This window comes from Mobula hypostoma, chromosome 6 (genome assembly GCF_963921235.1).
Source record: "Mobula hypostoma chromosome 6, sMobHyp1.1, whole genome shotgun sequence".
NCBI lineage: Eukaryota > Metazoa > Chordata > Chondrichthyes > Myliobatiformes > Myliobatidae > Mobula > Mobula hypostoma.
In genome coordinates this window covers 66,575,422-66,602,405 of record NC_086102.1, presented here as the reverse complement: position 1 = coordinate 66,602,405, position 26,984 = coordinate 66,575,422, and the positions used below count along the sequence as shown (strand labels likewise).

Here is a 26,984-nt window from a genome sequence, read left to right as displayed (position 1 = left end):
GGGGAAACTCTCCCTGCCTCCAAGTGACGCAAACTTGCCGATGCATTGGAAGCACCCGACTGCAGCCGACTCTGAGTCCGTCCGAAAACTTCAAGCCTCCGACCAGCCCTCCAGCACCGAGCACCATCTCTGCTGAGCGCTTCGACCCTGCCCCGGCCGCCGAGCAACAAACAAAGCCGAGGATTGGGGCCTTCCCCTTCGGAGATTCTGGATCACACAGTAGCAGCGGCAGCGAAACGGGCATTTCAGAAGTTTCTCTAGATGTTCCTCCGTGCTCTCACGTCTGTCTCCATCAAATCAGAATTGTGCACGGCACCCTACTTGACAAATAACATATTATTCACCGGAGTGGCCGCTGCAAGCTGCGTCACGCAGCCATCTTCTCCTCCTCCATTTCAACTAATTTAAACTAATGGACACATAATTGGATTCTATTCAAAAAACCTTAACTGAGCATGGTAAACAAATTGAAGAGAATGAAGAAACTCTGACGATCTTGGATGCAAGAATGGATGACCTACAAAAGCGCTGTGAAAAGCAATCTAAATCTAATGAGAAATTAAGACAGAAGATTATCGATTTAGAAAACAGAAGTAGAAGAAATAACCTCTGAATTCTGGGTCTTGAAGCGTTAACGGAAGGTGATCAGCCTACTGAATTCTTTGCAAGCTTTTTGGTACAATTATTTTCTAAAATCTTACCGTCTGCACCTATGATCGATCGAGCTCATAGATCACCCGTGCCTAGACTATCTCTGGGAGCCAAACCCAGATCAGTTATAATTTGTTTTCATGAATTTTAAACAAAGAACATTTAGTTTGAATGGAACGATTGACTACAAGGGTCAGGAGATTAGGTTTGTCGAAGATTTTTCACCCAAGGTCATGAATGAGTGTGCTAAATTCAAAGAGGTTATGTCAGAACTTTTTAACAAAGGTTTAAAATCGTCTCTTCATTATCCTGCTCGTCTTAGAATCACTCTGCAAGATGGTTCTAAAGAATGGTTTCGCTCTAGTGTCTTAGCCTGGGATTTCTTAAAAACAATGGATTGACTGTTTAGTATCTTGCTATATGAATAATTGCTTCTCTTACTTTTGGTGAACCTTCGCAGCTAAATTCTTCCTTGTGATTTAAACGCTTTACTTAGAGAATAAGATTTTAATGAGTTAATACCGAGTGTGATTATATGTTATGAATTTTGATGTTTTTTTATTATTTTATACACTTTTTTCAAGTTTTTTTTTAACAATATGGCTTAGTTTGGATACTTTTCGTTTTGTTGTTTTGGAACTGTAGTAATTAATCTATCTGTTTTCTTGTTATGAGGGTTAAGTTGTTTTTTGGCCATTATTTAGATTAGATTATGAGGACATGCAGTCCTCTTTTATTGTCATTTAGTAATGCATGCATTAAGAAATGATACAATATTCCTCTGGTGTGATATCACAGAAACACAGGACAGACCAAGACTGGAAAAGCTAATAAAAACCACATAATTATAACATAGTTACAACAGTGCAACAATACCATAACTTGATGAGGAACAGGCCATGGCACAGTAAAAAAGTTCAAAGTCTCTTGAAAGTCCCACATCTCATGCAGACAGGAGAAGGGAGAAAACTCTCCCTGCATGCCCGACCACAGTCTGACTCTGAGTCGTCCAAAAACTTTGAGCTCTGATCAGCCCTCCAACACCGAGTACCGAACACCTTCTCTATCCGAACACTTCGACCTCAGCCTCGGTTGCCAGCAGCAGGCAAAGCCGGGGATTTTGGGGCCTTCCCTCCAGAGATTCTTGATCACACAGTAGCAGCGGCAGTGAACCAGACATTTCAGAAATTTCTCCAGATGTTCCTCTGTGCTTCTCACGTCTGTCTTCATCAAATCAGAATTGTCCACGGCCCCTATTTAACAGATACGATATAATTTCACCAGAGAGCTGCGTGCACTGCGTCGCGCTGCGATCTTCTCCTCCTGCCTACTTAGTCTAGCTTGGAATACAGTTAATCTTGGAACTATTTAGGAGTCAAAGTCAGCAGGTTGTTTGGGGAGGGTGATGTCATTAGCTGTAGCTGTCAGCCTTCTTTTGGCTGGCCTTCTGACTTTGGGAGGAGGAGGGTGTCTCTTTCTGGGAGCTGTCTTAGGGTGTTAGCCAAATCTGTTGCTTGGTTACCCTATTTCAAGGCTTATTGTTTGGTATTAATGTTCATTTTACTGCTTATTACGTTAATTTCTCTATTAAATAGTATTAATAAATGGTCATACTATTAACTTACTCAGTCTTAACATGAAAGGATTAAATCACCCTGTGAAGCGGAATAAGATTTTTGCCTATATTAAAAAACTTAAGGCCCCAATTATTTTTTTACAAGAAACACTGGTATGTAATTGTGACAACCTACGTCTTTTCAGTAGATGGAATGGACAACATTTTTACTCCTCATTTCAAGCTAAGTCTAGGGGAGTTTCAATCTTTATGGATAATACAGTTCCCCTTGTCCAACATAAAGTAGTGTCTGATACTAATAGCTGTTTTGTCATAGTGTCAAGGAAATTAGATAATAAATTAATGGTATTTGCCAGTCTGTATGCCCCGAATACAGATGATCCAGGATATTTTTTTTGTTTTTGGCAGATTGAGCTGTTACGCATTGGTGATGGGAGGAGATTTTATTTGCTGGTTAGATCCAGTTTTAGATAGATCATCCTTTAAAACAGCGACACCTAATAAATCAGCTTTGTTTATTCAATCTTTTTTAATGAAATGTGTTATTGTTGATGTATGGCATTTCTTATATCCACTAGATGGGGAGTATTCGTTTTTTTCTCATGTCCATCATACGTATTCCAGGATTGATTACTTTTTTATTGATAGTCAAATGATTCCTTTAGTTTGATCCTGTGAATATAAAGAAATTGCTGTTTCAGATCATGCTCCAGTGCTGTTACCTTTAAATCTCCCTGGTCTTCCTCAGATAAACAGATCTTGGAATTTTAATTTAACTTTGCTATCTGATAAAGATTTCTTAAAATTTCTGGAGAGACAAATTATTTGGAAGAGACCTCTAGTCTTATTATATGGGATGCCTTTAAGGCTTTTATTAGAGGTCAAATTATTTCCTATACTGCAAGTGTCAAGAAAAAAGCTAATAAAGAGAGAATTGAGTTAGCTAATTAGTTAAAACAATTAGACCAAAAATATGCCTGGGCTCTGGATCCTGCTTTATATAAAAGATGTGTTGAAATTCAAACTAAATATGATCTTCTTTTAACATATCCAATTAAAACTCAACTTTTAAAAGATAAAAGTCAATTTTATATCCACGGAGACAAAACAGGTAAATTATTGGCTAACCAAATAAAAACCTTTATAGCTAAATGGCAAATTAAGGAAATTTGTAAAGCCAATGGTGATAGAACAACTGACCATTTAGAAATAAAGGATATTTTAAAAGAATTTTATTCTAAACCTTATAGTTATGACCCTCCCAAAGATAACACTATAATGAATAATTTTTTAGACTAATTAAACATTCCTACACTTTCTGTTAATAACTGAAAACAGTTGGATCAACCTATTTCGTATGAGGAAATTGCTGAGGCTGTACGTTCCTTGCACTCGGCGAGGCTCTGGGTCTTGATGGATTTTCTGCAGAATTTTATAAGGCTTTTTTCTCACTGCTTATACCTTATTTATGTGCAGTTTTTTCGGACTCCTTTAAAGTTGTGTAGTTTGCCACAATCTTTTTATGAAGCTTCTATTTCGCTTATTCTTAAAAAGAATAAGAACCCAACTGAATGCTCTTCATACAGACCAATCTCTTTACTTAATGTTGATTCTAAAACCCTATCTAAAGTCCTGGCCCGTAGAATTGAAAATATTTTACCATCTATCATTTCTGATGATCAGATGGAACTTATTAAAAATCGATATTCCCTCTTTAATATTTGTCGATTATTAAACATTGTTTATTCCCCTTCTAAGGAGATATCAGAATGTGTGATTTCTTTGGATGCTGAGAAGGCTTTTGATCGGGTTGAATGGAATTATTTATTTAAAACTTTAGAAAAATTTAATTTTTGGCCCGATTTTATTCAATGGATTAAATTACTTTATCTATCTCCTGCTAGGGTCCTTACTAATTTTCAGTATTCCAAACCTTTTAAACTTCAACGTGGAACTAGACAAGGTTGTCCCTTGAACCCTTTACTCTTTGACTTGGCTTTAGAACCCTTAGCCATTGCTTTTCAAGAATCTAATGATATTACTGGTATTCTAAGGAGAGGGACTGTTCATAGAGTTTCGCTTTATGCTGATGACCTATTGCTTTTTATTTCTAATATCAAGACTTCATTACCTCCTGAGCTTTCTCGACTTTCTTGTTTTAGCCTGTTTTCAGGTTACAAACTGAATTTACATAAGAGTGAACTTTTTCCTCTGGATAATTTGTTATCAATTAATACTAACTTTCCTTTTAAAATGGTAAGAAATCAATTTACCTGTTTAGGTGTAACAATTACCAAGAATTATAAATACCTATTTATTGAAAATTTTCTTATTGAATTTTGTAAAAAGGACACTGTCAAACTGGTTGCCTTTTTCGTTATCCTTGATTGGCTGAATTAACTCTATCAAAATGACTATTTTACCTAAATTTATATAGGTTTTTCAGGCATTACCCATTCTTATTCCTAAATCTTTTTTGATTCTCTCGATTCTATTATATCTTCTTGTATATGGAAAAACAAACATTCTCGACTAAATACAGTTCATCTTCAGAAATCTAAGAAGAATGGAGGTTTAGCTTTACCAAATTTTAGGTTTTATTATTGGGCAGTCAATATCCAAAATCTTATGTTTTGGACATATTATATTAACTGTGAGGACTGTCTAATATGGGTTTCTTTAGAAGCTAACTCTGTTAATAAATTTTCTATTATTTCTCTTCTCAGATCCTCACTTCCTTTATCCTTTAGTAAACTAACTGAAAATTTGATAGTTAAACATACTTTGAGGATCTGGGTACAATTTCAGATATTCTTTGGTCTACTGAGATTTTCTTTGTCTAGTCCCATTTGTTCTAACTATTTTTTTAAACCTTCAATGACTGAGTCAGTTTTTAAAGAATGGGATAGATTGGGTATTAAATGCTTCCAGGATTTTTTTGTTGGAGGAAGTCTTCTTTCGTTTGAGCAAATGTCAGCTAAATACAGTTTACCCAAAACTCACTTTTTTCGTTATTTACAAATTAGAGACTTTCTGCATTCTCAACTATATACATTTCCTATAAGTTCTGATAAGGACTTGATGTAATTTTTAATTTGAAACCTTTTTATAGTGGTTCAGTAGCCAATATTTATGGTATGTTGCTATAGACAAAATTAAAAATCTTTGGGAACAAGATCTACAGACTTCAATCTCTGAGGAAACTTGGAATGAAATTTTTAAATTGGTTAACACTTCATCTTTATGTGCCCGTCCTTCCCTCTTACAATTTAAAGTGGTTCATAGGGGTCACATGTCTAAGGATAAGCTATCTTGTTTTTATTCGGATATATCTCCTTTCTGTGATAGATGTAATAATGGAGAAGCTTTATTAATTCACATGTTTTGGACATGTCTGAGCCTTGAAAGATACTGGAAGGAAGTATTCCAAACTTTCTCGGTACTTTTCAAGGTAAATTTTGAGCTTAACCCTTTGACCGCATTATTTGGTATTGTTGGAGGAAAATACTTTATTTTGGAGACACCTGATTTGCATATTTTGGCTTTTATCTCTCTTATAGCTAGGAGGGTGCTCTTGCTTAAATGGAAGGATGCTGTTCTGCCTACTCATGCTCAGTGGTTACGTGATGTTATGTCATGCTTAAATTTAGAGAAGATCCCTTGTTCAGGTTTTGAATCTAGCCAAGACTTTTATACATTGTGGGGACCATTTTTGGGTTACTTTCAAAACCTTTGATTTGTTGTAAAAGTACAGATGGTGGCTAATAATTTATTTTATTATATGATAAGGGGTTTTTTCCCCTTTTTTCTTGCTTTTCCTAACAGCTCTGACTTTGGTAGTGGGTTTAGATTTTTTTTTCTGTATAACAAAATTATTATATTTCAATATTACAATTTAATGTAATTTTTATGAATACAGGGTTTTGTGATTGCAATTGTATTTTTAACACAATGTATTTGGTACAATTTTATTTTTTTCTTTTGACTTATAATCTATACCTTCTTGTACTCTGTATTCTTCTATGCAGAAACTAATAAAAATATTGAAAGAGAACAATACTGCTCCAATAGTTCAGTGTGCATGAACCAAATACCCACTGTGGAATCAAACTCTTCAATCTTTCTGATGTGGACAGCCATTTCTGCTTTTTTATTTAATGATTATTATCACTGATACTCACTCTTTATAAACCCGTGAATTCTTCCTTCTTCTTACTTTAAAAAAAACTCGATCATGTCTTCTATTCCGAGGAACACATGCTTTTCATAACTCGAGCGTTCCTCTTGTGTTTCATTTAATTTGGAACACCTCGCTGCACTTTCAGTAGGTCGATAGTTGTCTCAGACACATTTTGAAATACCCTGTCACCAATGTTATCTTTTGTAACTTCCAAACATTAAGCTCATCCAAAGAAAGACACAGGAGTCTGAAATGTGGGTGTAACTTGTCTTTACTTTAAGTAAGGCACGCATGTAACACTTGGGAGCATGATTACGAATGCATTTCATGTGTGTGTGTGTGTGTGTATATATATGTATATATGTGGGTATGTGTGGAGGGAAATTCATTCAGATAAGGAGGAAATGGAATAATACGAGGGGTGATTGATAAGTTCGTGGCCTAAGGTAGAAGGAGTCAATTTTAGAAAACCTAGCACATTTATTTTTCAACATAGTCCCCTCCTACATGTCCACACCAGTCCAGTGGTCGTAGAGCATACGGATCCCTTCTTTGTAGAAGTGGTCCACAGCAGGGGTAATTGATAAGTTCGTGGCCTTAGGTAGAAGGAGATGAGTTATACAGCTCTTGTTACATGTACGTGCAGTTCAACTCTTTGAGTGAAAATGCAGAAAGTTTGAAGTTAATAACTCATCTCTTTCTACATTAGGCCACCAACTTATCAATTACCTCTGCTGTGGACCACCTTCTGGAGGTCCACGACGCTGACTTCTACAAAGAAAGGATCCATATGCTCCATGACAGCTGGACTAAGTGTGTAAATGTAGGAAAAATAAATGTGCTAGGTTTTCTAAAGTTGACTCATTCTACCTTAGGCAACGAACTTATCACTTACCCGTCGTACAATATCACGGTCACAAATAGTAATGGTAAAATCTGACAGACCTTTGATTAAATGCATTGACTATCTACTGTATTGACCTGTGAATTGATAATGCTGCAGACATTTCAGGAAAGAGCTGAAACACTTATTGAACCATATTTAGCCAGAAAGCCTTGACAGACAGAAATATTCTATTGATAGCTGATTCAGGGTGGCCTTACAGACATTGTTGCAAATTAAAGCACGGTGCAGCACAAGACATTGTAGACTGGTGCACGTTCACCCTCTTTCTCCTAACTGAAGTCAACAATCAGATGAGAGGGTTAGATTATGAGGAGAGACTGAGTTGCCTGGGACTGTACTCGTTGGAATTCAGAAGAATGAAAGGAGATCTTACAGAAGCATATAAAATTATGAAAAGGATAGATAAGATCGAGGCGGGAAAGTTGTTTCCACTGATAGGTGAGGCCATAGCCTCAAAATTCAGAGGAGTAAATTTAGGACAGAGATGAGGAGGAACTGCCTTTCCCAGAGAGAAGTGAATGTGTGGAATTCTCTGCCCAATGAAGCAGTGGAGGCTACCTCAGTAAATATATTTAAGACAAGGTTGGATAGATTTTTGCATAGCAGGGGAATTAAGGGTTATGGGGAAAAGGCAGGTAGGTGGAGATGAGTCCATGGGTAGATCAGCCATGATCTTATTAAATGGTGGAGCAGGCTCGATGGGCCAGATGGCATATTTCTGCTCCTATTTTTTATGTTCTCTGCTGTATGACTCTACAAAGCTATTTAGTGACAGAGAGCTCCTGTTGGTTAAATGGAATCTGGAGATGAACCAAATCTTGATATTAACTCCCAGAGTATGGTTCTGTTTTGGTTCCAGTGCAAAGTTGAACAGTGAAGGACTAATTGTAACAAAGTTCAACAAAAAACCAGAATATCCTTTGAAATTAAATGCCGAACTAAACTCAGGATCTGTGAAGTGAACAAAAAGACACTGAAAAATGGTATCTGGTCTAAGTTATTTGAATCACAGTATTTTGTTAAAAAAGAGGAGAGCAGTGTCATTTATTTATTAAAATAGAAATGCCATTTTCTATGCTGATATGTGTGTATGGAATGTGGTTCTGTTTAGATAGGGGAGTTATGTGGCATGCCCATTTTTGTAATGTGCCAACTTCAAGTCCCAACATGTATATTACCTTAAGCGGCTTGCATTGTAAATAGCACTTTTTGTTTGATATTGACATGCTGCTTCTCAGTATTCAGGTGGCATGGCAGCCAGTGTGATTTCTTGGTGATCTGGTTATGTTGGTTCAATGTTGGGTTTCAGTGCCTTCTATGTGGAGTTGGCATGTTCTCTCTGTGACCCTGGATGCTCAGCTTTGTTCTACATTCCAAAGATACACTAGAAAATAGGTTAATTGACTACTGTCAACGAACCTTAGTATTTGTGATGGTAGGAGAACTGGGATGGAATTCCTCCACATGTGACAGAATAGGCTAAAGTAAAACATGTAGGGGAATGAGATTGCCCTGAGAGTAGTCATAAGGTAATCAAGCTGAATGGCCAGTTCCCTTGCTGCAAGAAAAGGTGAAAATTTATTTGCAAGGACACCACGGTAGGTAGTTTGTTTCGAAGACTTCATCCTGTATTATGGTTTCTTAGAGAGAATCAAATCATTGCAAAAATAGTGTCTGAAGAAACAAGGTTGTTCTCACAAACCTCATCAGCCTCTAGAACCAATGAAATGTTTTTGTAATGTCCCTACCACAAATTTTCATCTTATTGCTTTCGATCTTTTCATTGCTGTGCACTACATTGAGACAATTAAATTGCTTTTTCTCCCCCTCAAGCTATTTGTTTCTTTAGTTGTTATTTTTAAAATACTTGCTGAGGATTCCCTCATGTTAGCCATCTGCCCAAATTGATCATATACTCATTTGACTGCATAATGGAAATACCTGTCAAGTCATACCCATTTGCTGCTATCCAGTTCTGTGTGTTTTTATATTATTGATTTCTAATCTGTAATTTATAGTTGGAAAACAAACAACTGGCTCTAAAAATATTGCAACAAAAATTTTGTAATCACATAGAGAAAATATGTTAGATTTTCTGTCATATAAAATAACATTTGAGACATTAAGTAGTAGATTGGTCAATGCTCCAGCACTCAGCATGATTCTTGTTAATGTTGATTTATTGGACAACAGGGAATAAGTTGATGGATTACCCACTCGCAATGTTTGTTGATGGGATAAATGCAGGAGTGGGGCACCTGCATCAGCAAAATTTAATGTACAAAGGACTAATTCCAAAGACCAAACCGGCTATTATTCCTTTCAGTTTTTTTTATGTTGCTGCATTACCCACTTCTGAAATTATTGAATGTGCCTGTTTTTCTTCAGCTCCATTCCTCCGCTCTTTAACTCCAATCCAATCCTGCAAATTATTTTCTCCTGTGTCTGTTTTCTATAGAAACCTTGATTGCAATTTGGCAGCCCTCTTTTAGATAATGAGTTGCAAATCATACCATCCACTGCTCCTTTCCAAGAGTTATGGACTTGGGCAGTCAGATCCTACACATTTGCATTGCTTATTTAAAAATTGAAACATAGTTCTGATCCCATTTCTCTTAATGCAGTCCTGCCTCTGTACCCGCTTACCATAAACTTCTATAGGGTGAAGCTTGTGTGCCACTGGGTATATTAAACTACCCACTTGTTTTCCTTTGTCATTTGCATCACCCTTATATTTAATTAGGCTGTCAAATTGTGGGTGTCAAAACTGTTGCTGTCTGATATTAGATTTACAAATTTATTGGTTTAGAGTACTAAGTTGAATAACTGCATTTCAGTGCCAACCTGTTGGAGATTTAATTCAGCAAATCATGAATCGTAGTTTGGATCTTCTGAGCTTGTTGACCTTTGCACCAAGCAACGTAGTCTGTAAGAGAGCCTGGTACTTAGCAGCACTAATTGAATAAAACTAGGAAAAATTACAATCTACATCTCTTGTCATTTTTAACGCTGTGATTATGTTGCAAAATATTACTTAAAATCTCAGACTGTCTCAGCGTGTTTATTTGCAACTTTGGAAGCTTTTGAAAAAAAGTAGATATTCTAATATGGCATTAAAAGATAATTAGCTTCATAATGAAGTTTCATTGGGAATATTTTGGAACATTCCAAAAGACCTTGATGGGTCACTGCCTATTAAATGCTTGATGTGTGATTCTATTTTAATGCATAATATTGTTAAAGTGATAATAAATTGATGGACTGCAGACAAGTAATGACTGGATTAAAACAAAAGAAATTAAAGCATCACACATAACCTGCAATTTTTAACTTAACAGATCCACTTTCTAACTCAGACATGAACAATTTGTGTCCATTTTTTAAAACTGCTGTGTTTAAAGCATTGTCTCTGTTGGGATGGTGATGGGATTTCTCTATTTCGTGTGGAATGTGGTAGTCTGATATAATGGCACATTGCAGGGCAGCTCATTGCATATTATCCATGTTAGAAGTCCCAGTCCCAGGGGAATTCAGTCAGCAACATTCACTGTTACAGTACAGCTGGCTGACCTTCCTTAATATGGGTGCATTGTTCTTAAAAGAAATCTCGGCAATATCCTTCTCAAAATAAATTAGAAGAGTTATTCCCTTTAGAATTACACAACAGGTAAATTTGCAAACTTGAATGGTCAGGAAGTTGCAAACTTGAATATAGGCCTCAATCTGCTGATGACAGCAAGGCAAATGAATGGATGCAATAATTGCTTGCTGTGTTCCAGGTCCAGGATGGGAGTTTCACAAGGAGCCTGGTTCTTGATTATCAGCCTCTACTGGATTGTTTGTATCTGTGGTATAGTGGCCCACTGAGAACCACTGTTGCAGTTGGGCAGGTGACCAGAATACATCAACAAGGAGTAGATACTTCAAAGAGAAGCTGGTGGGTGAAATAATGACAGAACAGTGTCTGGTTTGAGGGAGAAATGGAGGGCTGGGGAGAAGCAGGAATGGGGAAGGTAGATGAATGGGGTAGTGATGAAGTGAATTTTTTTTTCAATAAAGACAAGGATTAAGAACAAAAAGTTGGGAATTGATCTTCAGGAAGGCAACATGATTCACAAAGCACACAAAATTGTAATCATGTCTATTTTTAATGAGGAGATGTGATAAAACAGAATTTTAAAACAATAGCTGGTGAAACTTTTATGTTGTCGTTTTAAAGAAATGGTAAAGGAATGCCTTCAGAAACATTTGCGCTCATTTGTTTTCATTGTGATTCAAAAAGTGTTAATCCTATTGCCCAAGTTCTCACTTAAATTTGAAAAGCATTGGTGCTTCAGCATGAAGTTAATTGTTTCGAAGAGGTCTCTTCATAATACCAATCAGTGAAATACAAAATGTCAGAGGCCAGTATTTTTTCCCAAAGAATGGTGTCAGAGCTGGTATTGCCCAAGGAAAGAGAATAATAACCATTGTGAAATTATGTAGTCTTCATTTGTGTGCATGTCTGGTAAATTAAAGAGCAATGTTATCATATATTGCCCTAATTAATCTCTTGAGGATATGCATCTTGAATTGTCTTGTTCATTTGATTTTTTTTACTTCCTGATGAGTTGATTGGTTGACTCTTGCTGTGTAATGGTCTGGATCTTCCTACTTCAAAAGTACAAGTAAACACATCTTTATTTTGGAAGAATAAATCATAATTCTTTTTACAGATGTTGCAACTGCACATCCGGACAAGAAATCCATCATTATGTACATCACGTCGCTCTTCCAGGTTCTGCCCCAGCAAGTAACTATTGAAGCCATCCGGGAAGTGGAAACCCTGCCACGACAGCCAAAGGTTACTCAGGAAGAACAAAGGGAGATGCTGCGAAAACAACATTTCTCCCAGCAGGTGATCATTTGATAGCTTGACCTAAAAGTACTTGTGAAGTAAACTCAAGGGTAGTCTCAGCCCTCCTAGCACCTAGCATTTAGCATTTTGGGATGTTCTAAATTTTCATTCCTTCCCACCATGTATTAACTGAAAGCTATTTTGTCTCTTATGATTTTGGAATTCTCAAGAGTTGTACACTTGCATGAAGAGAACTTACATTGTTGGATTGAATTGAGTCAGAATTTTCTGAGATCTTCAGTTGATCAGATTTACTATTATAGTGTTCACATACTGGTATCCCAATTTAGATCATGACCGTAAGAAGCAAAATGAACAGAGTGTAAATTACTCGAGGCTTCTTACATTGAAAACCTTATCGTTGAAAAATGATTCTGGCTGCAGCCCAGGAGTGGGTTGATGTCTGACAAGAAAATCATGCTTGGTGCGTGGATTTAAAAATAAAATTAAATAACCACTAATATTTATATGAATATTCTTGTATGCTCTAAAAATGTTTTTATTTTTTACAAGACTATTATTATTTCCTGGTTGGACAAGCTGCATGTGAAGTTGTCATGGTGACGGTTTCATTTACTGGATCCAGTCATATCGTTTTCTATGGGAGTCCTTGCATTTCTTTGTAACAGACAGTTGAGGTTAAATTTGATAATACAGTACCAAACAGAAAAGGTTGGACAGAAGAGTAACAGATTTGGCATGCAGCTTTAATTCTTAACTCTTTCAGAACTCTGTAAAATTAGGCTGTTCGTAACATTTCAAAAAATAGTGGATTGCTTTTTTCACTTCTAGAATGCAGGTTAAAAGATGACAGCAAATGTGATATGGTCATGGCACTTTCATTCTAGAATAATGATTTCCTTAGAGAAATAGTAAAGTGAAATATGTTGTGGTAGAAAAATAAAAATAAGTCAGTCAATCCTCATTGTGACTTCAGCTGTGATTGAGTGGAAATTTTGATTACAGTGTCCATTAAGATAGAGCACTGAGCGTTTACATTTGACTTGAATAATATAGAATCATTAAGGAAGCATAGGAAAAATAAACTGGAGTGAAATTTGTGAGAGGAATAAAATAGAGAGTGCAGAGTCCTGAAGTGATAGAGATGAGCTGATAAATAAGATTCTACGAGAAATTGGCATTAATGTTCAGGAAGGAATGTCAGGATATAGATGCACCTTGGTGGCAGTTTTAAAATACACCAGCAGAAGCTTTATTCTAACCAATAACAAGTAGAATCTGTTTCACAGTCAGCCCATTCTTAGAAGTACAGGATATGTTTTCCCAGGCAAACAATACTTATCTGATTCTCTGCACATGTTCAGAATGGTTCTCAAGGCCTGTCGCTAGAATTTGAGCCTGCAACTCTAGTGTTTGAATCTGAGATTTAGAAGTCATATGAATGCACTCTGTATTGTGTAATTAATGCACAACATTGAGGGGTGAATCTGTACACCAATCTCTATCTGTGGGGTTGGTGGAGAGTTTGGTGAAGGACAATTGCAGTGTTCCAAGCCGTTAGTAGTGGAAGTGGAAAGGTGCTAAAAAGCAACACCTCTCTCACCCCATCTCCTCCAACCCTTCCCCTCACAGTAGGAGACAAGGTGCAGTTCCTCAAGTCTGGTTGTTAGCTGTTAATTTCAGATCCAGAAATAGTATGAAAAGTATTGAAAAAGTGAACACATTAAAAAAACACAATAGTTATTTCTCCATTCAGAGGCCGTTCTTGCTGGAATAACAATATTGAAATTCTTTGTGCTGTTGTCTTGGTGTCGGCATAGAACAAAGAACAGTACAGCACAGGAACTGACCATTTTGTCCACCATGTGCTATGATGCCAGTCGAAACTAGTCCCATCTGCCTGCATATGGTTCATATCTTTCCATTCCTAGTCTGTTCCTGCTTCTATGTAAATGCTTCTTAAATATTGCTATTGAATATGCTTCAAGCATATTTTTCAATGACTCCTATGTGGATTTTCCCAATAACATGGTTCTCAATCTACTCTACCCTATTCCTGTCCAATACTGTTATGATTAGCCCTTCCCCAATTTAGCACTTTCCTCCAAAGTCTCACCTTATTCTTATCTGAAAACCTTGGGAGTTATCACTTTTCCAAAAATGCCCTGCCACGTGTTACTCTGATCCCCTGAACAGACTCATTTCTCAATTCGGTGTTTAGTCTGGCAATGTCCCTTGCTGAATATTTTTCTTCATTCAAGGGAAGTAGGCTTTTAATTACTTTTCCCTAATTGTCCTTGAGGACAAGCTGGTGAGCTGCCTTCTTGAACCATTGCTATTCTAGTGGGAGTTGTAGGATTTTGACCCAGTGGCAGTGAAAGGGCAGCAATATATTTTCAAGTCAGCATGGTGTGTGGCTTGGAATCATTTTTCCATGATCTAACAGTATTTATGTTCGTCCATCACTTGCTGGTTGGGAGGGCCCGTAATACAATCCCATTGCAGTGATTATACCTTTCTTACTCCTGGATGAACCCTTCAGAATGTGCTTTCTCTATGCTGCTGCAATATTGTCCCTGATCATTTGCTTAGGTTCCCCCCACCTCTTTTGCATCCCCCCGCCCTTTGTGTCTAAAGTACTTAAATGCTGGAATGTTGAACTGCCAGAACTGCTTTTCTCTCAACTAAGTTTTTGTGATGGCTATATTATAGTTTGTGGACTAATCTATGCTGTAATTTAATTTACCTTGCCTGTGATCGTAACACACATCAGACCACAACTCCTACAATGTTCATAAACAGGCTCAACTGTTTGTTTACTTAGTAATAGTGCTGAGCAGGCCCTCCCCTGACAACACCAATTTAACCCGGCCAACGCCTGGTACAATTTATAATGACCAGTTAACCTACTAAGTACATCTTTGGACTGTGGGAGGAAACTGAATCACCCAGCAAAAGGCAAGCGGCAGAAGAAGGGTTTTGTGGAACAGATTTTTCTGTTAAGAGAGATGGTTTGAAAGACACCACTGCCCAAAAATGTAGTGCAGGTAATACTTTCATAATGTTTTAAGTACTTGGATAAGCACCATGACCTAAAAAACTACAAACTGAATGATTATATAATGTGATTTGTATGGATATTTGCTTGATGGTTGGAATGGTTCTGGTGGAGTTTTGGACCAGTGTTAGGGCATTGAGGCTCTGTTTCTAATTTGAATGATGCCCCATCACCCACCCTAAGCATTCATTACCTCAGCTGCTGGTGCATAGTGGCCACATTGTGAATCATTTGCAACATACACTGCAATTACTTGCCCAGGCTAATCCTAAAACCTGCAACTTCAGTCAACGTGAGAATACTACAGCCTGATGTATACTATCCTGACTGGGATATAATATCACAATTCCTCAAGGACAGTACAAAAATTGCCAGTTTTGTCAGTGGCATCCAGATCCAGAAGGTGAATAAAAAATGATTATTGTGGTGATACATCAATTATAAATGAAAGTTATGGAAGTAAATAAGCATGCAGACAGCACAAATCAGAGGAAAGCAGAGTTAATGTTTCAGATCTGCTGAATTTGAGCTTATTGATGATAAACACCCTGTTTTACCCTCTCTCCTTAACTGCTGATTGACCTGCTGAGCATTTCGAGCACTGCCTGTGCATATTCCAGATCTCCAACGTGTTTGGCTTTGGTTTTACATCTACGCCCCTTAGTCAGAAATAAGGATACTACCAGCGAGCTAAGCCAGGCACTGTCCACCCATCGTTTTACCCCATCACTTTTCATACAGCAGATAACTATGGCAAAAATAAACTATAACCTGAAGTTTGCAAATGATTGCAGGTCAATTTAAAAAACAAGTTTGCAGTGAATCCTTGATCAACTAGTCTGCTGTTCGATGAAGTTTTACTCATTTAACCAGTCTATGAGGAGCTCCCCTGGTAGTTTCAGCCGAGCAAGTGAAAAGTTGTTGCTGTTCATGTTACTACTTGAGATGGCTCTGAATAGTAATCTCTGGAATATTTTCTGTAGTGTTGGTGAACTATTTTTTTGCACTCTGAGGGCAAGGGGCTTATTTACGTTGCTGTAAATTAGTATATATAAATAGGCTGACTGCATTTACAAGATTGAGTTCTCCCACCAACATTTGTTAAACAAGGCGATTTAGTCCTTGATCAAAATTTTAATACATTTCAGCATTCGACACAGACTGAATTTTCTAAGTAGATTAATATTGTTTCAATATGTGCTCCTTTCACTCTGGTGTGATCTGTAATTAAAGTGAACATATACATAGAGTGGCTCACGGTTAAAATTAGCCTCTTAAAAATTATGCTGAGCCATTTTGCAGCAATATTGTGCTCTCTATGACAGTGTGAGAAATCTGTTCATTACATTTCTGGTTAAGTGGTCCATTAACAACTTGAGAAGTGAGCAAGGATTATTATTGCAGGTAGGGCATGATTATCTTTTATTTTCATCCCATCAGTGTGTTCAGGAGATGAACTCTTGAAAATGACACATTTGCATTTATCATCATGTCAAAAAATAAACAGAAATGTTTCACTCATAGCAATGTTTCTGACAATAAATTACAGAGACAAAGAAAAAATGTTTAAAATAAAAATGTAAAATGTACAAATTATGCAAGGAGCAATGAGACTAACACATATTTGAATATGTACAATTTATGGTACAAAGTCTCATAAAATTGATTTGCCAATTAACTCCCTCAATTATCTCACTGCTAAATTATCCAATTAGTGACCAAGAGCAGAGATATTGCTGGGCTTACAGATGTTTGGTGCCATTGCTTAGAAATAGTCCCCTGGATGGACAGGACTGGTTAGAAAGAATCTTAACCAATCTCCTTTGTTTCTGTTTGAATGCACTTATATTCTCTTTGACATATTTACTTATATTGTACAAGATAATGAAAATTTAGTGGAATGAGCTTGCATAACCACTCCATGGTAGAACACAATTCCATCTATAAAACTCCATCTGAATAAGTTTATTCAATAGATTCACTGCAACTTGTATGAATACAGTATATGACTGGCTTGGTGCTCTGAAAAATACTTCACCTAAACAATAAAAGGTAAAGTGCATAGATTTATATATTGCATTTGACATCCAGTCGATTCTTAAAGCGCATTACTGCCTATGAAATAATTTGGAAGTCTAATGATTACCGTATCACAGGGAAATGTGGCAGCCAATTTGCACATAATGGAGCCCTTGAAATAAAACAGAGTGACCAAATGTTTATTTCATTTGTTCTTCATAATTGTTCACTTCGCTTCTGGAAAACTGTCAAGTCTTTGTTATATATGATATCTACAGTACACTTTCAATATCACATGTTGTATGAGTAGATCACAGATAAATTGTATCCAGTGACTGGTGACTTTATAGATTTCAGTTTTCACATAATACATTTCTTAATTGGTTAAGGGTTACCTCATAAGATCCAGGCAAAGTTTACAAAATAATGCAAAGCAGGTGATACCCTGGCAGATGGTTGTCCACTCATATTTTTAAGAAAGTATTTTGGAAGAGCATTATTTTGCGTTAGTTATTGAAAGGTGGGCATATTCCCCTTGAAGATGTGACCAGTTTGCTCCAGCCGTGTGAATATTTCCTCTGATTTTGACTGTGATGGAGGAGTTGAAATACTGCCTTTTGTTGCTGTTTGTGGAAAATACTACAGAAGGAAATAAATATTTGTTGTGAGTATTAGTATTGTACAAGCTCCATATACAGTAGAATTGTTTGGATTTCTTCAATCAGTTCATTTGTGTTTTTCATCTGTCTACCTGCTGACCCCTTTCCACAATGTTTGTCTGGTTTTCCTAATTTATCTCTTTTAGGTTACAGTCTCTGTCACGCAAGGCCATGTGCGCACTCCTTCACCTTCTAAACGTTACAAAAGCTATGCCTACACGCACACCGCTTACGTTATGTCTCCTGACCAAAAAATGGACCTCCCTAAAAAGGTCTGTTATCACTGCATGGTCTTCTGACATTGTGTGTTCCTTTGTCCTGATTTCACTCCGCCATTTCTTGTGACTGTGCCCTAAGACTGGACTTGTGCAACGTTTTGCATGTGCTAACTATAGAGGCACTACATAACACTGGAGTGAACAATTTAATGGTAATTTTGAGACTGTTCTGATCTTTTATTGTGTTATGCCGGATTAAAATATCAATTACTATAATTTCATTAGTTTTGTCGAATATTAAGCGGCAGGGGTATATTGCTTCACAGTATATGCACTGTATATTCGTACATTCCGATTGTGTGCAAGAATGACTAGCAGCATTAATCTGCAGAGTTTAAAATGAATTAACCATAGCATTATCAGCACCGACAATCATTTTAGCTACTAGTGTTGCATTTTATGCCAATGTGCCCTTAAAGCTACCTCAGTGATCCAAATGATATTGCTGCACTGTTGAGCAGGCTGGAGACTGCACATTTTTAGTATCTATAAAACTCTAAATGCCCCTTGGAAAAATTTTTAATAATTGAACTTGTTTCCAGTCAAATTGTGAATTTCAATTTTATTGCACAAAATATGAGACGTTGAAATATATTACTCAATGATAATAAAAGGGATCTTGTTGTACATAGGGGCTACTTTCATTTCTCAGACTTGGTTTGAGTTCTGCCTTGAGTCATCAGATAAAATTTTCAATTGGCAACTGAAAAGACACAAGTCCAGAAATAACTTTACAACATTTTACTAGTGTTAAAATGGTGTTCTGAGTCATTTGAATACTATGAAAGACCCAGAAAGCTTGAAATCTCTAGTTAAGAGGTTCACGTCATCAGCTTTCCTGTGTCACAGCAGGTTGTTTAATTTTCAATGGTGTTACAGTGTTGACCTGTTCTAAATCACAGATGCTGGGGTCCATCCTGGAAGCTGCATTTTTGATTTGAGCTTTGTAAAAAGATGTACCACATTATCAGTAGCACTCTTTTGGCTGTTTAATAAATCGATCGAGCTCTTATAGGAGATGCTGCAATGATAGAACAGTACTATCAGGGGACCAGATGTATCTGGATGGACTGGTGTGGAAAAATGCCTTTAGTAGTATAGTTTTTGGTGGCAGTGAGGGCTACAGACTAATACAATTTGACAGGTTGATGGGCAAGTCTCCATAAGGAGTAAAATGACTAGTAAAGCTTCTGAATGTCTGCAGGTTGGAAAAGCCTGCAAAACAGGCAAATCCCTGTACCTGCTCTGCTTCCAAACATACACGAAATGAAAAGTAGATGAAGTCTTTTCACCTTGAGTGTGGAATTTGGTTGACATCCTCAGTGCAGCAATAAACGGAGGAGCAAAAGATGTGGTGGAGTACAGCAGCACTGATCATCTGGGATGGTCCTGATGCTCAAAAGTTTCAAGTGACTTTCAGCTTGGTTTACAAGGCAGAGCATTTTGAGCACTAACGAGGCTGTGTTTGAACTTACAGATCTCAAAGGACAAAAATTGTAGAGTTGCATTAGTTCAGTGGAAGAGGGATTTGTTTCTATAGCAATGACCTGATAAATGAGGCTGAAAATCATTTGTAGATAAATTCTGGGGTTTGTACTCCAGTTTATGTCATTTAAAGGAATCTTATACTGGATAAAAATGCAAGAGTGAAAGAAAATCCAAAGCCAAAAGCACAGTTGCTTTTATGTTAATGTTTTACTTGGAGTGATTTGGTAAACTTTGTCCAATGAGTGAGTGATGTTCTTGAATCAAGTTATCTTTGCTAGCCAATTGTTAGGTTTAAAGAAGAGATGGGGAGTTTAAGTGTGTGGAAAACACCTCAAAAGTTAAGCTTCCTGTAGTTTACTTGAAAGACCAGTGGACCAAAATATTCTACTTAAATAACTGTTTGTTTTAAGTCCTTTCTGCCTGCTGTCCTTAGCTCATGGCAATTTTGATGACATGGTAGAAAGATAGATTTAGAAATAACAAGAAATTATATTTTTAATTGAATACTTCTGAAAATTGGAGAGTAGTCAAAAGAATTATCTTACAAAAACACTTCATTAAATAGGAGTATCCTCTTTATAATGACAGGATTGTTACCAGACACGATTTGGGTATATGAGTCACCAATGAGTGGGGACGTGTTGAAGGCTTGGAATGCCAAATTGTGAAGAGTATCATTCCAATGCAAAACACTATGCTATTTTTAACGTAATATAATTAAAGATGCTGGACTGATTGACATTGCAAAGCATACCATGAATTGGATTTTTCAACTTGCCCATCAGTTCCCATTGCCCCAGTTTTTACAACTAAATCTCAACAGTTCTACATGGATTTACTCTTGTATGCACAAACTGCAGTGCAGGGAGTGCCAGTGCCTCAAAAGTATAGTTATACAACAGAGTAATGGACTTTTCAGCCCTATGAACCTGCACCATTTTTCAAGCATTCATCAAATACTACACTAATCCCATGTCATCCTTCCCATCTTCTGATTAACACCCTAGGTTCTGCCACTCACCTACACATGAGGGGCAACTTGCAGTGTCCAGTAAACCTACTGATGCGTTTGCTTTTGGAATGTGGGAGGAAACCCATGCAATCACTGTGAGAACATTCAGCCTTCGCTCAGACAGCAGCAGAGATGAGGATTGAACCTGGGTGTCTGCAGCTTGAGAGGTAGTGGCTTTGGTGGCTGGAAGTAAAGGTGAATTAAAGTCATGTCAAATAGAAAAATATGAATCAAGAGAGGGTGACAAAAAAGGAAAGAGTTTATGAAAGAACCGAATGAGTGACGTCATTTTCAACCTGTGGAACAAGTTAATGAGTCTCACACCTACAGGCAGTGGATTGTTCATGCATTGGTTCTAAACTTAAGAAGTTTTCTGTGGTTCCAAGGATGGAAATGATAATATTTACACAGTCCTTACATGAACCCTGAATATCTATGGCAAGATTCATTTTCAAGTGGTAATTTGAGATAATTTCCAACTCATGAGGTTGTCCTTTTGGTGGAAGTGGGAAAGTTCAGCAGTTTGCCTATTCATAAAGGCAATTGTGATGTACGCAGATTACTTTTCCGTAATATTCAAGTATACTGGATTACCTCAGTGGTCATTCTGGTTGAATTCTTTTAAGAGTTCAGTAACTAAAAGTGATACTAAATGGCATATTAAAAAGAGGAACTAAAATTGTGCAGTGTTAAAGATTCTCTGCAAAGCTAGAATTTGCTGAACACACCTCTTTTTTAAAACTTATAATCAGATGAAACGTGGTAAGAAGCTTTTCATGTAGCTGCAAATGTTTGTGATTATTAATAGAACATCGACCTCTACTGCACAAGAACAGGCCCTTCAGTTAACAATGTTGTGCTGAACTAATTAAATTAGTAATCAAATGGCCAACTAAATTAATTCCCTCTGCCTAGACAATGTTCATATCCTTCCATTTTCCACACATTCACTTGAATATCTAAAAGTCATTAATGTATCTGCTTCTACCATCATCCCAAGGAGCACAAACTAGACACTCACCACTCGAAGTAAAAACACTTGCCCTCACATCTCCTTTGAACTTGCCCCCTTTCACCTTAAGTATATGCCCCCTGGTATTAGATGTTTTAACACTGGGGAGAAGATACTGTCCATCCACTTTATCTGTGCTTCTCATAACCTTAAAAGTCTCCATCAGATCTCCCTCAGCCTCTGCCGCTCCAGAGAAAACAACCCAAGTTTGTCCAACCACTCAAACTCTCTAATCCAGACAGCAACCTGGTAAACCTCTTCTGCACCTTCTCTGAAGTTTCAACATCTTTCTTATAATGGGGTGACCAGAATTGTATGCAGTACTCCAGTTGCAACCTAATGAGAGTTTATAAAGTTTTTAATGAAGCATGGAATTTGGGAGATTGGTAGATTGGGAGAGTGGGCAATGAAGTGGCAGATGGAATATAGTGTAGGAAAGTGTATGGTCATGCGCTTTGGTAGAAAGAATAAAGATGCACACTATTTTCTAAACAGAGAAGGTTCAAATATCAGAGGTACGAATGGACTTGGAGTCCTTGTGCAGAATTCCCTCAAGGTTAATCTGTAGTTTGAGTCATTGGTAAGGAAGGCAAATGCAATGTTAGCATTTATTTCGAGAGGACTAGAATATAAGAGCAAGGAGGTAATGCTGAGGCTTTATAAGGCATTGGTCAAACCACGTCTGGCATATTGTGAGCAGTTTTGGGCCCCTTATTTACGAAGGAATGTGCTGGCATTGGAGAGAGTCCAGTGGAAGTTTCCAAGAAAGATCCGAGGACTGAAAGGGTTAACATATGAAGAGCATTTGATTGATCTTGGCCTGTACTCGCTGGAGTTTATAAGAGTGATGGGGAATCTCATTGAAACCTGTCAAATATTGAAATGCCTGGATAAAGTGAATAATGGAAGATGTTTCCAAAAGTGGGTGAGTTTAGGACCAGAAGGCACAGCTTCAGAATGGAGAGACATTAATTTAGAACAGAGATGAGGAATTTATTGAGCTAATGGGTATTAAATCTGTGGAATTCATTGCCACAGATGACTGTGGAGGCTAATTCATTGAGTATATCTAAAGTGGAGGCTGATTGGTTCTTGATTAGCCAGGGTGTCAAAGGTTACATGGAGAAGGCAGGAGAATGAGATTGAGAGGGATAATAAATCAGTCATGATTGAATAGCAGTGCAGACTCAATGTGCTGAATGGCTTAATTCTGCTCATATGTCTTATGGTCTTACATCTGATGTAAATTTACCCAGGAGTAACATAGAAAATAGGTGCAGGAGTAGGCCATTCGACCCTTCGAGCCTGCACCGCCACTTATTATGATCATAGCTGATCATCCAACTCAGAACCCTGCACCAGCCTTCCCTCCATACCCCCTGATCCCCGTAGCCACAAGGGCCATATAGAAACATAGAAACATAGAAAATAGGTGCAGGAGTAGGCCATTCGGCCCTTCGAGCCTGCACCGCCATTTATTATGATCATGGCTGATCATCCAACTCAGAACCCAGCCTTCCCTCCATACCCCCTGACCCCTGTAGCCACAAGGGCCATATCTAACTTCCTTTTAAACATAGCTAATGAACTGGCCTCAACAGTTTGCTGTGGCAGAGAATTCCACAGATTCACCACTCTCTGTGTGAAGAAGTTTTTCCTAACCTCGGTCCTAAAAGGCTTCCCCTCTATCCTCAAACTGTGACCCCTCGTTCTAGACCTCCCCAACATCGGGAACAATCTTCCTGCATCTAGCCTGTCCAATCCCTTTAGGATCTTATACGTTTCAATCAGATCCCCCCTCAATCTTCTAAATTCCAACGAGTACAAGCCCAGTTCATCCAGTCTTTCTTCATATGAAAGACCTGCCATCCCAGGAATCAATCTGGTGAACCTTCTTTGTACTCCCTCTATGGCAAAGATGTCTTTCCTCAGATTAGGGGACCAAAACTGCACACAATACTCCAGGTGTGGTCTCACCAAGGCCTTGTACAACTGCAGTAGTACCTCCCTGCTCCTGTACTCGAATCCTCTCGCTATAAATGCCAGCATACCGTTCGCCTTTTTCACCGCCTGCTGTACCTGCATGCCCACTTTCAATGACTGGTGTATAATGACACCCAGGTCTCGTTGCACCTCCCCTTTTCCTAATCGGCCACCATTCAGATAATAATCTGTTTTCCTATTTTTGCCACCAAAGTGGATAACTTCACATTTATCCACATTAAATTGCATCTGCCATGAGTTTGCCCACTCACCCAACCTATCCAAGTCACCCTGCATCCTCTTAGCATCCTCCTCACTGCTAACACTGCCACCCAGCTTCGTGTCATCCGCAAACTTGGAGATGCTGCATTTAATTCCCTCATCCAAGTCATTAATATATATTGTAAACAACTGGGGTCCCAGCACTGAGCCTTGCGGTACCCCACTAGTCACCGCCTGCCATTCTGAAAAGGTCCCGTTTATTCCCACTCTTTGCTTCCTGTCTGCTAACCAATTCTCCACCCACACCAATACCTTACCCCCAATACCGTGTGCTTTAAGTTTGCACACTAATCTCCTATGTGGGACCTTGTCAAAAGCCTTTTGAAAATCCAAATATACCACATCCACTGGTTCTCCCCTATCCACTCTACTAGTTACATCCTCAAAAAATTCTATGAGATTCGTCAGACATGATTTTCCTTTCACAAATCCATGCTGACTTTGTCCGATCATTTCACCGCTTTCCAAATGTGCTGTTATCACATCCTTGATAACTGACTCCAGCAGTTTCCCCACCACCGACGTTAGGCTAACCGGCCTATAATTCCCCGGTTTCTCTCTCCCTCCTTTTTTAAAAAGTGGGGTTACATTAGCCACCCTCCAATCCTCAGGAACTAGTCCAGAATCTAACGAGTTTTGAAAAATTATCACTAATGCATCCACTATTTCTTGGGCCACTTCCTTAAGCACTCTGGGATGCAGACCATCTGGCCCTGGGGATTTATCTGCCTTCAATCCCTTCAATTTACCTAACACCACTTCCCTACTAACATGTATTTCGCTCAGTTCCTCCATCTCACTGGACCCTCTGTCCCTTACTATTTCTGGAAGATTATTTATGTCCTCCTTAGTGAAGACAGAACCAAAGTAATTATTCAATTGGTCTGCCATGTCCTTGCTCCCCATAATCAATTCACCTGTTTCTGTTTGCAGGGGACCTACATTTGTCTTTATCAGTCTTTTCCTTTTTACATATCTATAAAAGCTTTTACAGTCCGTTTTTATGTTCTCTGCCAGTTTTCTCTCATAATCTTTTTTCCCCTTCCTAATTAAGCCCTTTGTCCTCCTCTGCTGAACTCTGAATTTCTCCCAGTCCTCAGGTGAGCCACTTTCTCTGGCTAATTTGTATGCTACTTCTTTGGAATTGATACTATCCCTAATTTCTCTTGTCAGCCACGGGTGCACTACCTTCCTTGATTTATTCTTTTGCCAAACTGGGATGAACAATTGTTGTAGTTCATCCATGCAACCTTTAAATGCCTGCCATTGCATATCCACCGTCAATCCTTGAAGTGTCATTTGCCAGTCTATCTTAGCTAATTCATGTCTCATACCTTCAAAGTTACCCCTCTTTAAGTTCAGAACCTTTGTTTCTGAATTAACTACGTCACTCTCCATGTTAATGAAGAATTCCACCATATTATGGTCACTCTTACCCAAGGGGCCTCTCACGACAAGATCGCTAATTAACCCTTCCTCATTGCTCAAAACCCAGTCCAGAATAGCCTGCTCTCTAGTCGGTTCCTCGACATGTTGGTTCAAAAAACCATCCCGCATACATTCCAAGAAATCCTCTTCCTCAGCACCTTTACCAATTTGGTTCACCCAGTCTACATGTAGATTGAAGTCACCCATTATAACTGCTGTTCCTTTATTGCACACATTTCTAATTTCCTGTTTAATACCATCTCCGACCTCACTACTACTGTTAGGTGGCCTGTACACAACTCCCACCAGCATCTTCTGCCCCTTAGTGTTACGCAGCTCTACCCATATCGATTCCACATCTTCCCGGCTTATGTCCTTCCTTTCTATTGCGTTAATCTCTTTTTTAACCAGCAACGCCACCCCACCTCCCCTTCCTTCGTGTCTATCCCTCCTGAATATTGAATATCCCTGAACGTTGAGCTCCCATCCCTGGTCACCCTGGAGCCATGTCTCTGTGATCCCAACTATATCATAATCATTAATAACAATCTGCACTTTCAATTCATCCACCTTATTACGAATGCTCCTTGCATTGACACATAAAGCCTTCAGGCACTCTTTTACAACTCTCTTAGCCCTTTTTAATGCTTGCCCTGGATTTGTCGGCCTGCCACTTTTACTTTTCCCCTTTGTACTTTTTGCTTCTACGCTCACTTTACACCCCTCTGTCTCTCTGCACTGGTTCCCATCCCTCTGTTGTGAACTAACCTCCTCACACCTAGCCGCTTTAATTTGATTCCCACCCCCCAACCATTCTAGTTTAAAGTCACCTCAGTAGCCCCCGCTAATCTCCCTGCCAGGATATTGGTCCCCCGAGGATTTAAGTGTAACCCGTCCTTTTTGTACAGGTCACACCTGCGCCAAAAGAGGTCCCAATGATCCAAAAACTTGAATCCCTGCCCCCTGCTCCAATCCCTCAGCCACGCATTTATCCTCCACCTCATCGCATTCCTACTCTCACTGTCGCGTGGCACAGGCAGTAATCCCGAGATTACTACCTTTGCGGTCCTTTTTCTCAACTCCCTTCCTAGCTCCCTATATTCTTCTTTCAGGACCTCATCCCTTTTCCTACCTATGTCATTGGTACCTATATGTACCAGGACCTCTGGCTCTTCACCCTCCCACTTCAGGATATCTTGGACACGATCAGAAATATCCCGGACCCTGGCACCAGGGAGGCAAACTACCATCCGAGTCTCTGGACTGCGTCCACAGAATCGCCTATCTGACCCCCTTACTATCGAGTCCCCTATCACAACTGCCCTCCTCTTCCTTGCCCTACCCTTCTGAGCTACAGGGCCAGACTCTGTGCCGGAGGCAGGGCCACTGTCGCTTCCCCCGGGTAAGCTGTCCCCCCCAACAGTACTCAAACAGGAGTACCTGTTGTTAAGGGGCACAGCCGCCGGGGTACTCCCCATCACCTTCCTTTTCCCCTTCCCCCTCCTAACCGTGACCCACTTGTCTGCCTCCCGTGGCCCCGGCGTGACCACCTGCCTTCCACTCCTCTCTATCACCTCCTCACTCTCCCTGACC

General features: G+C 38.7%; 1 protein-coding gene across 9 annotated transcripts in view; it reads left to right on the top strand.

The window, feature by feature from the left end:
• Nucleotides 1–26,984, top strand: part of dmd (dystrophin) — a 1,998,855-nt gene that overhangs the window by 650,101 nt on the left and 1,321,770 nt on the right. For all 9 annotated transcript variants that reach the window (XM_063050913.1, XM_063050911.1, XM_063050907.1 and 6 more), the window contains exon 8: nucleotides 12,030–12,211. In XM_063050913.1, coding sequence (XP_062906983.1) covers nucleotides 12,030–12,211 — 182 coding nt within the window. The remainder of the gene's footprint in view (nucleotides 1–12,029; nucleotides 12,212–26,984) is intronic.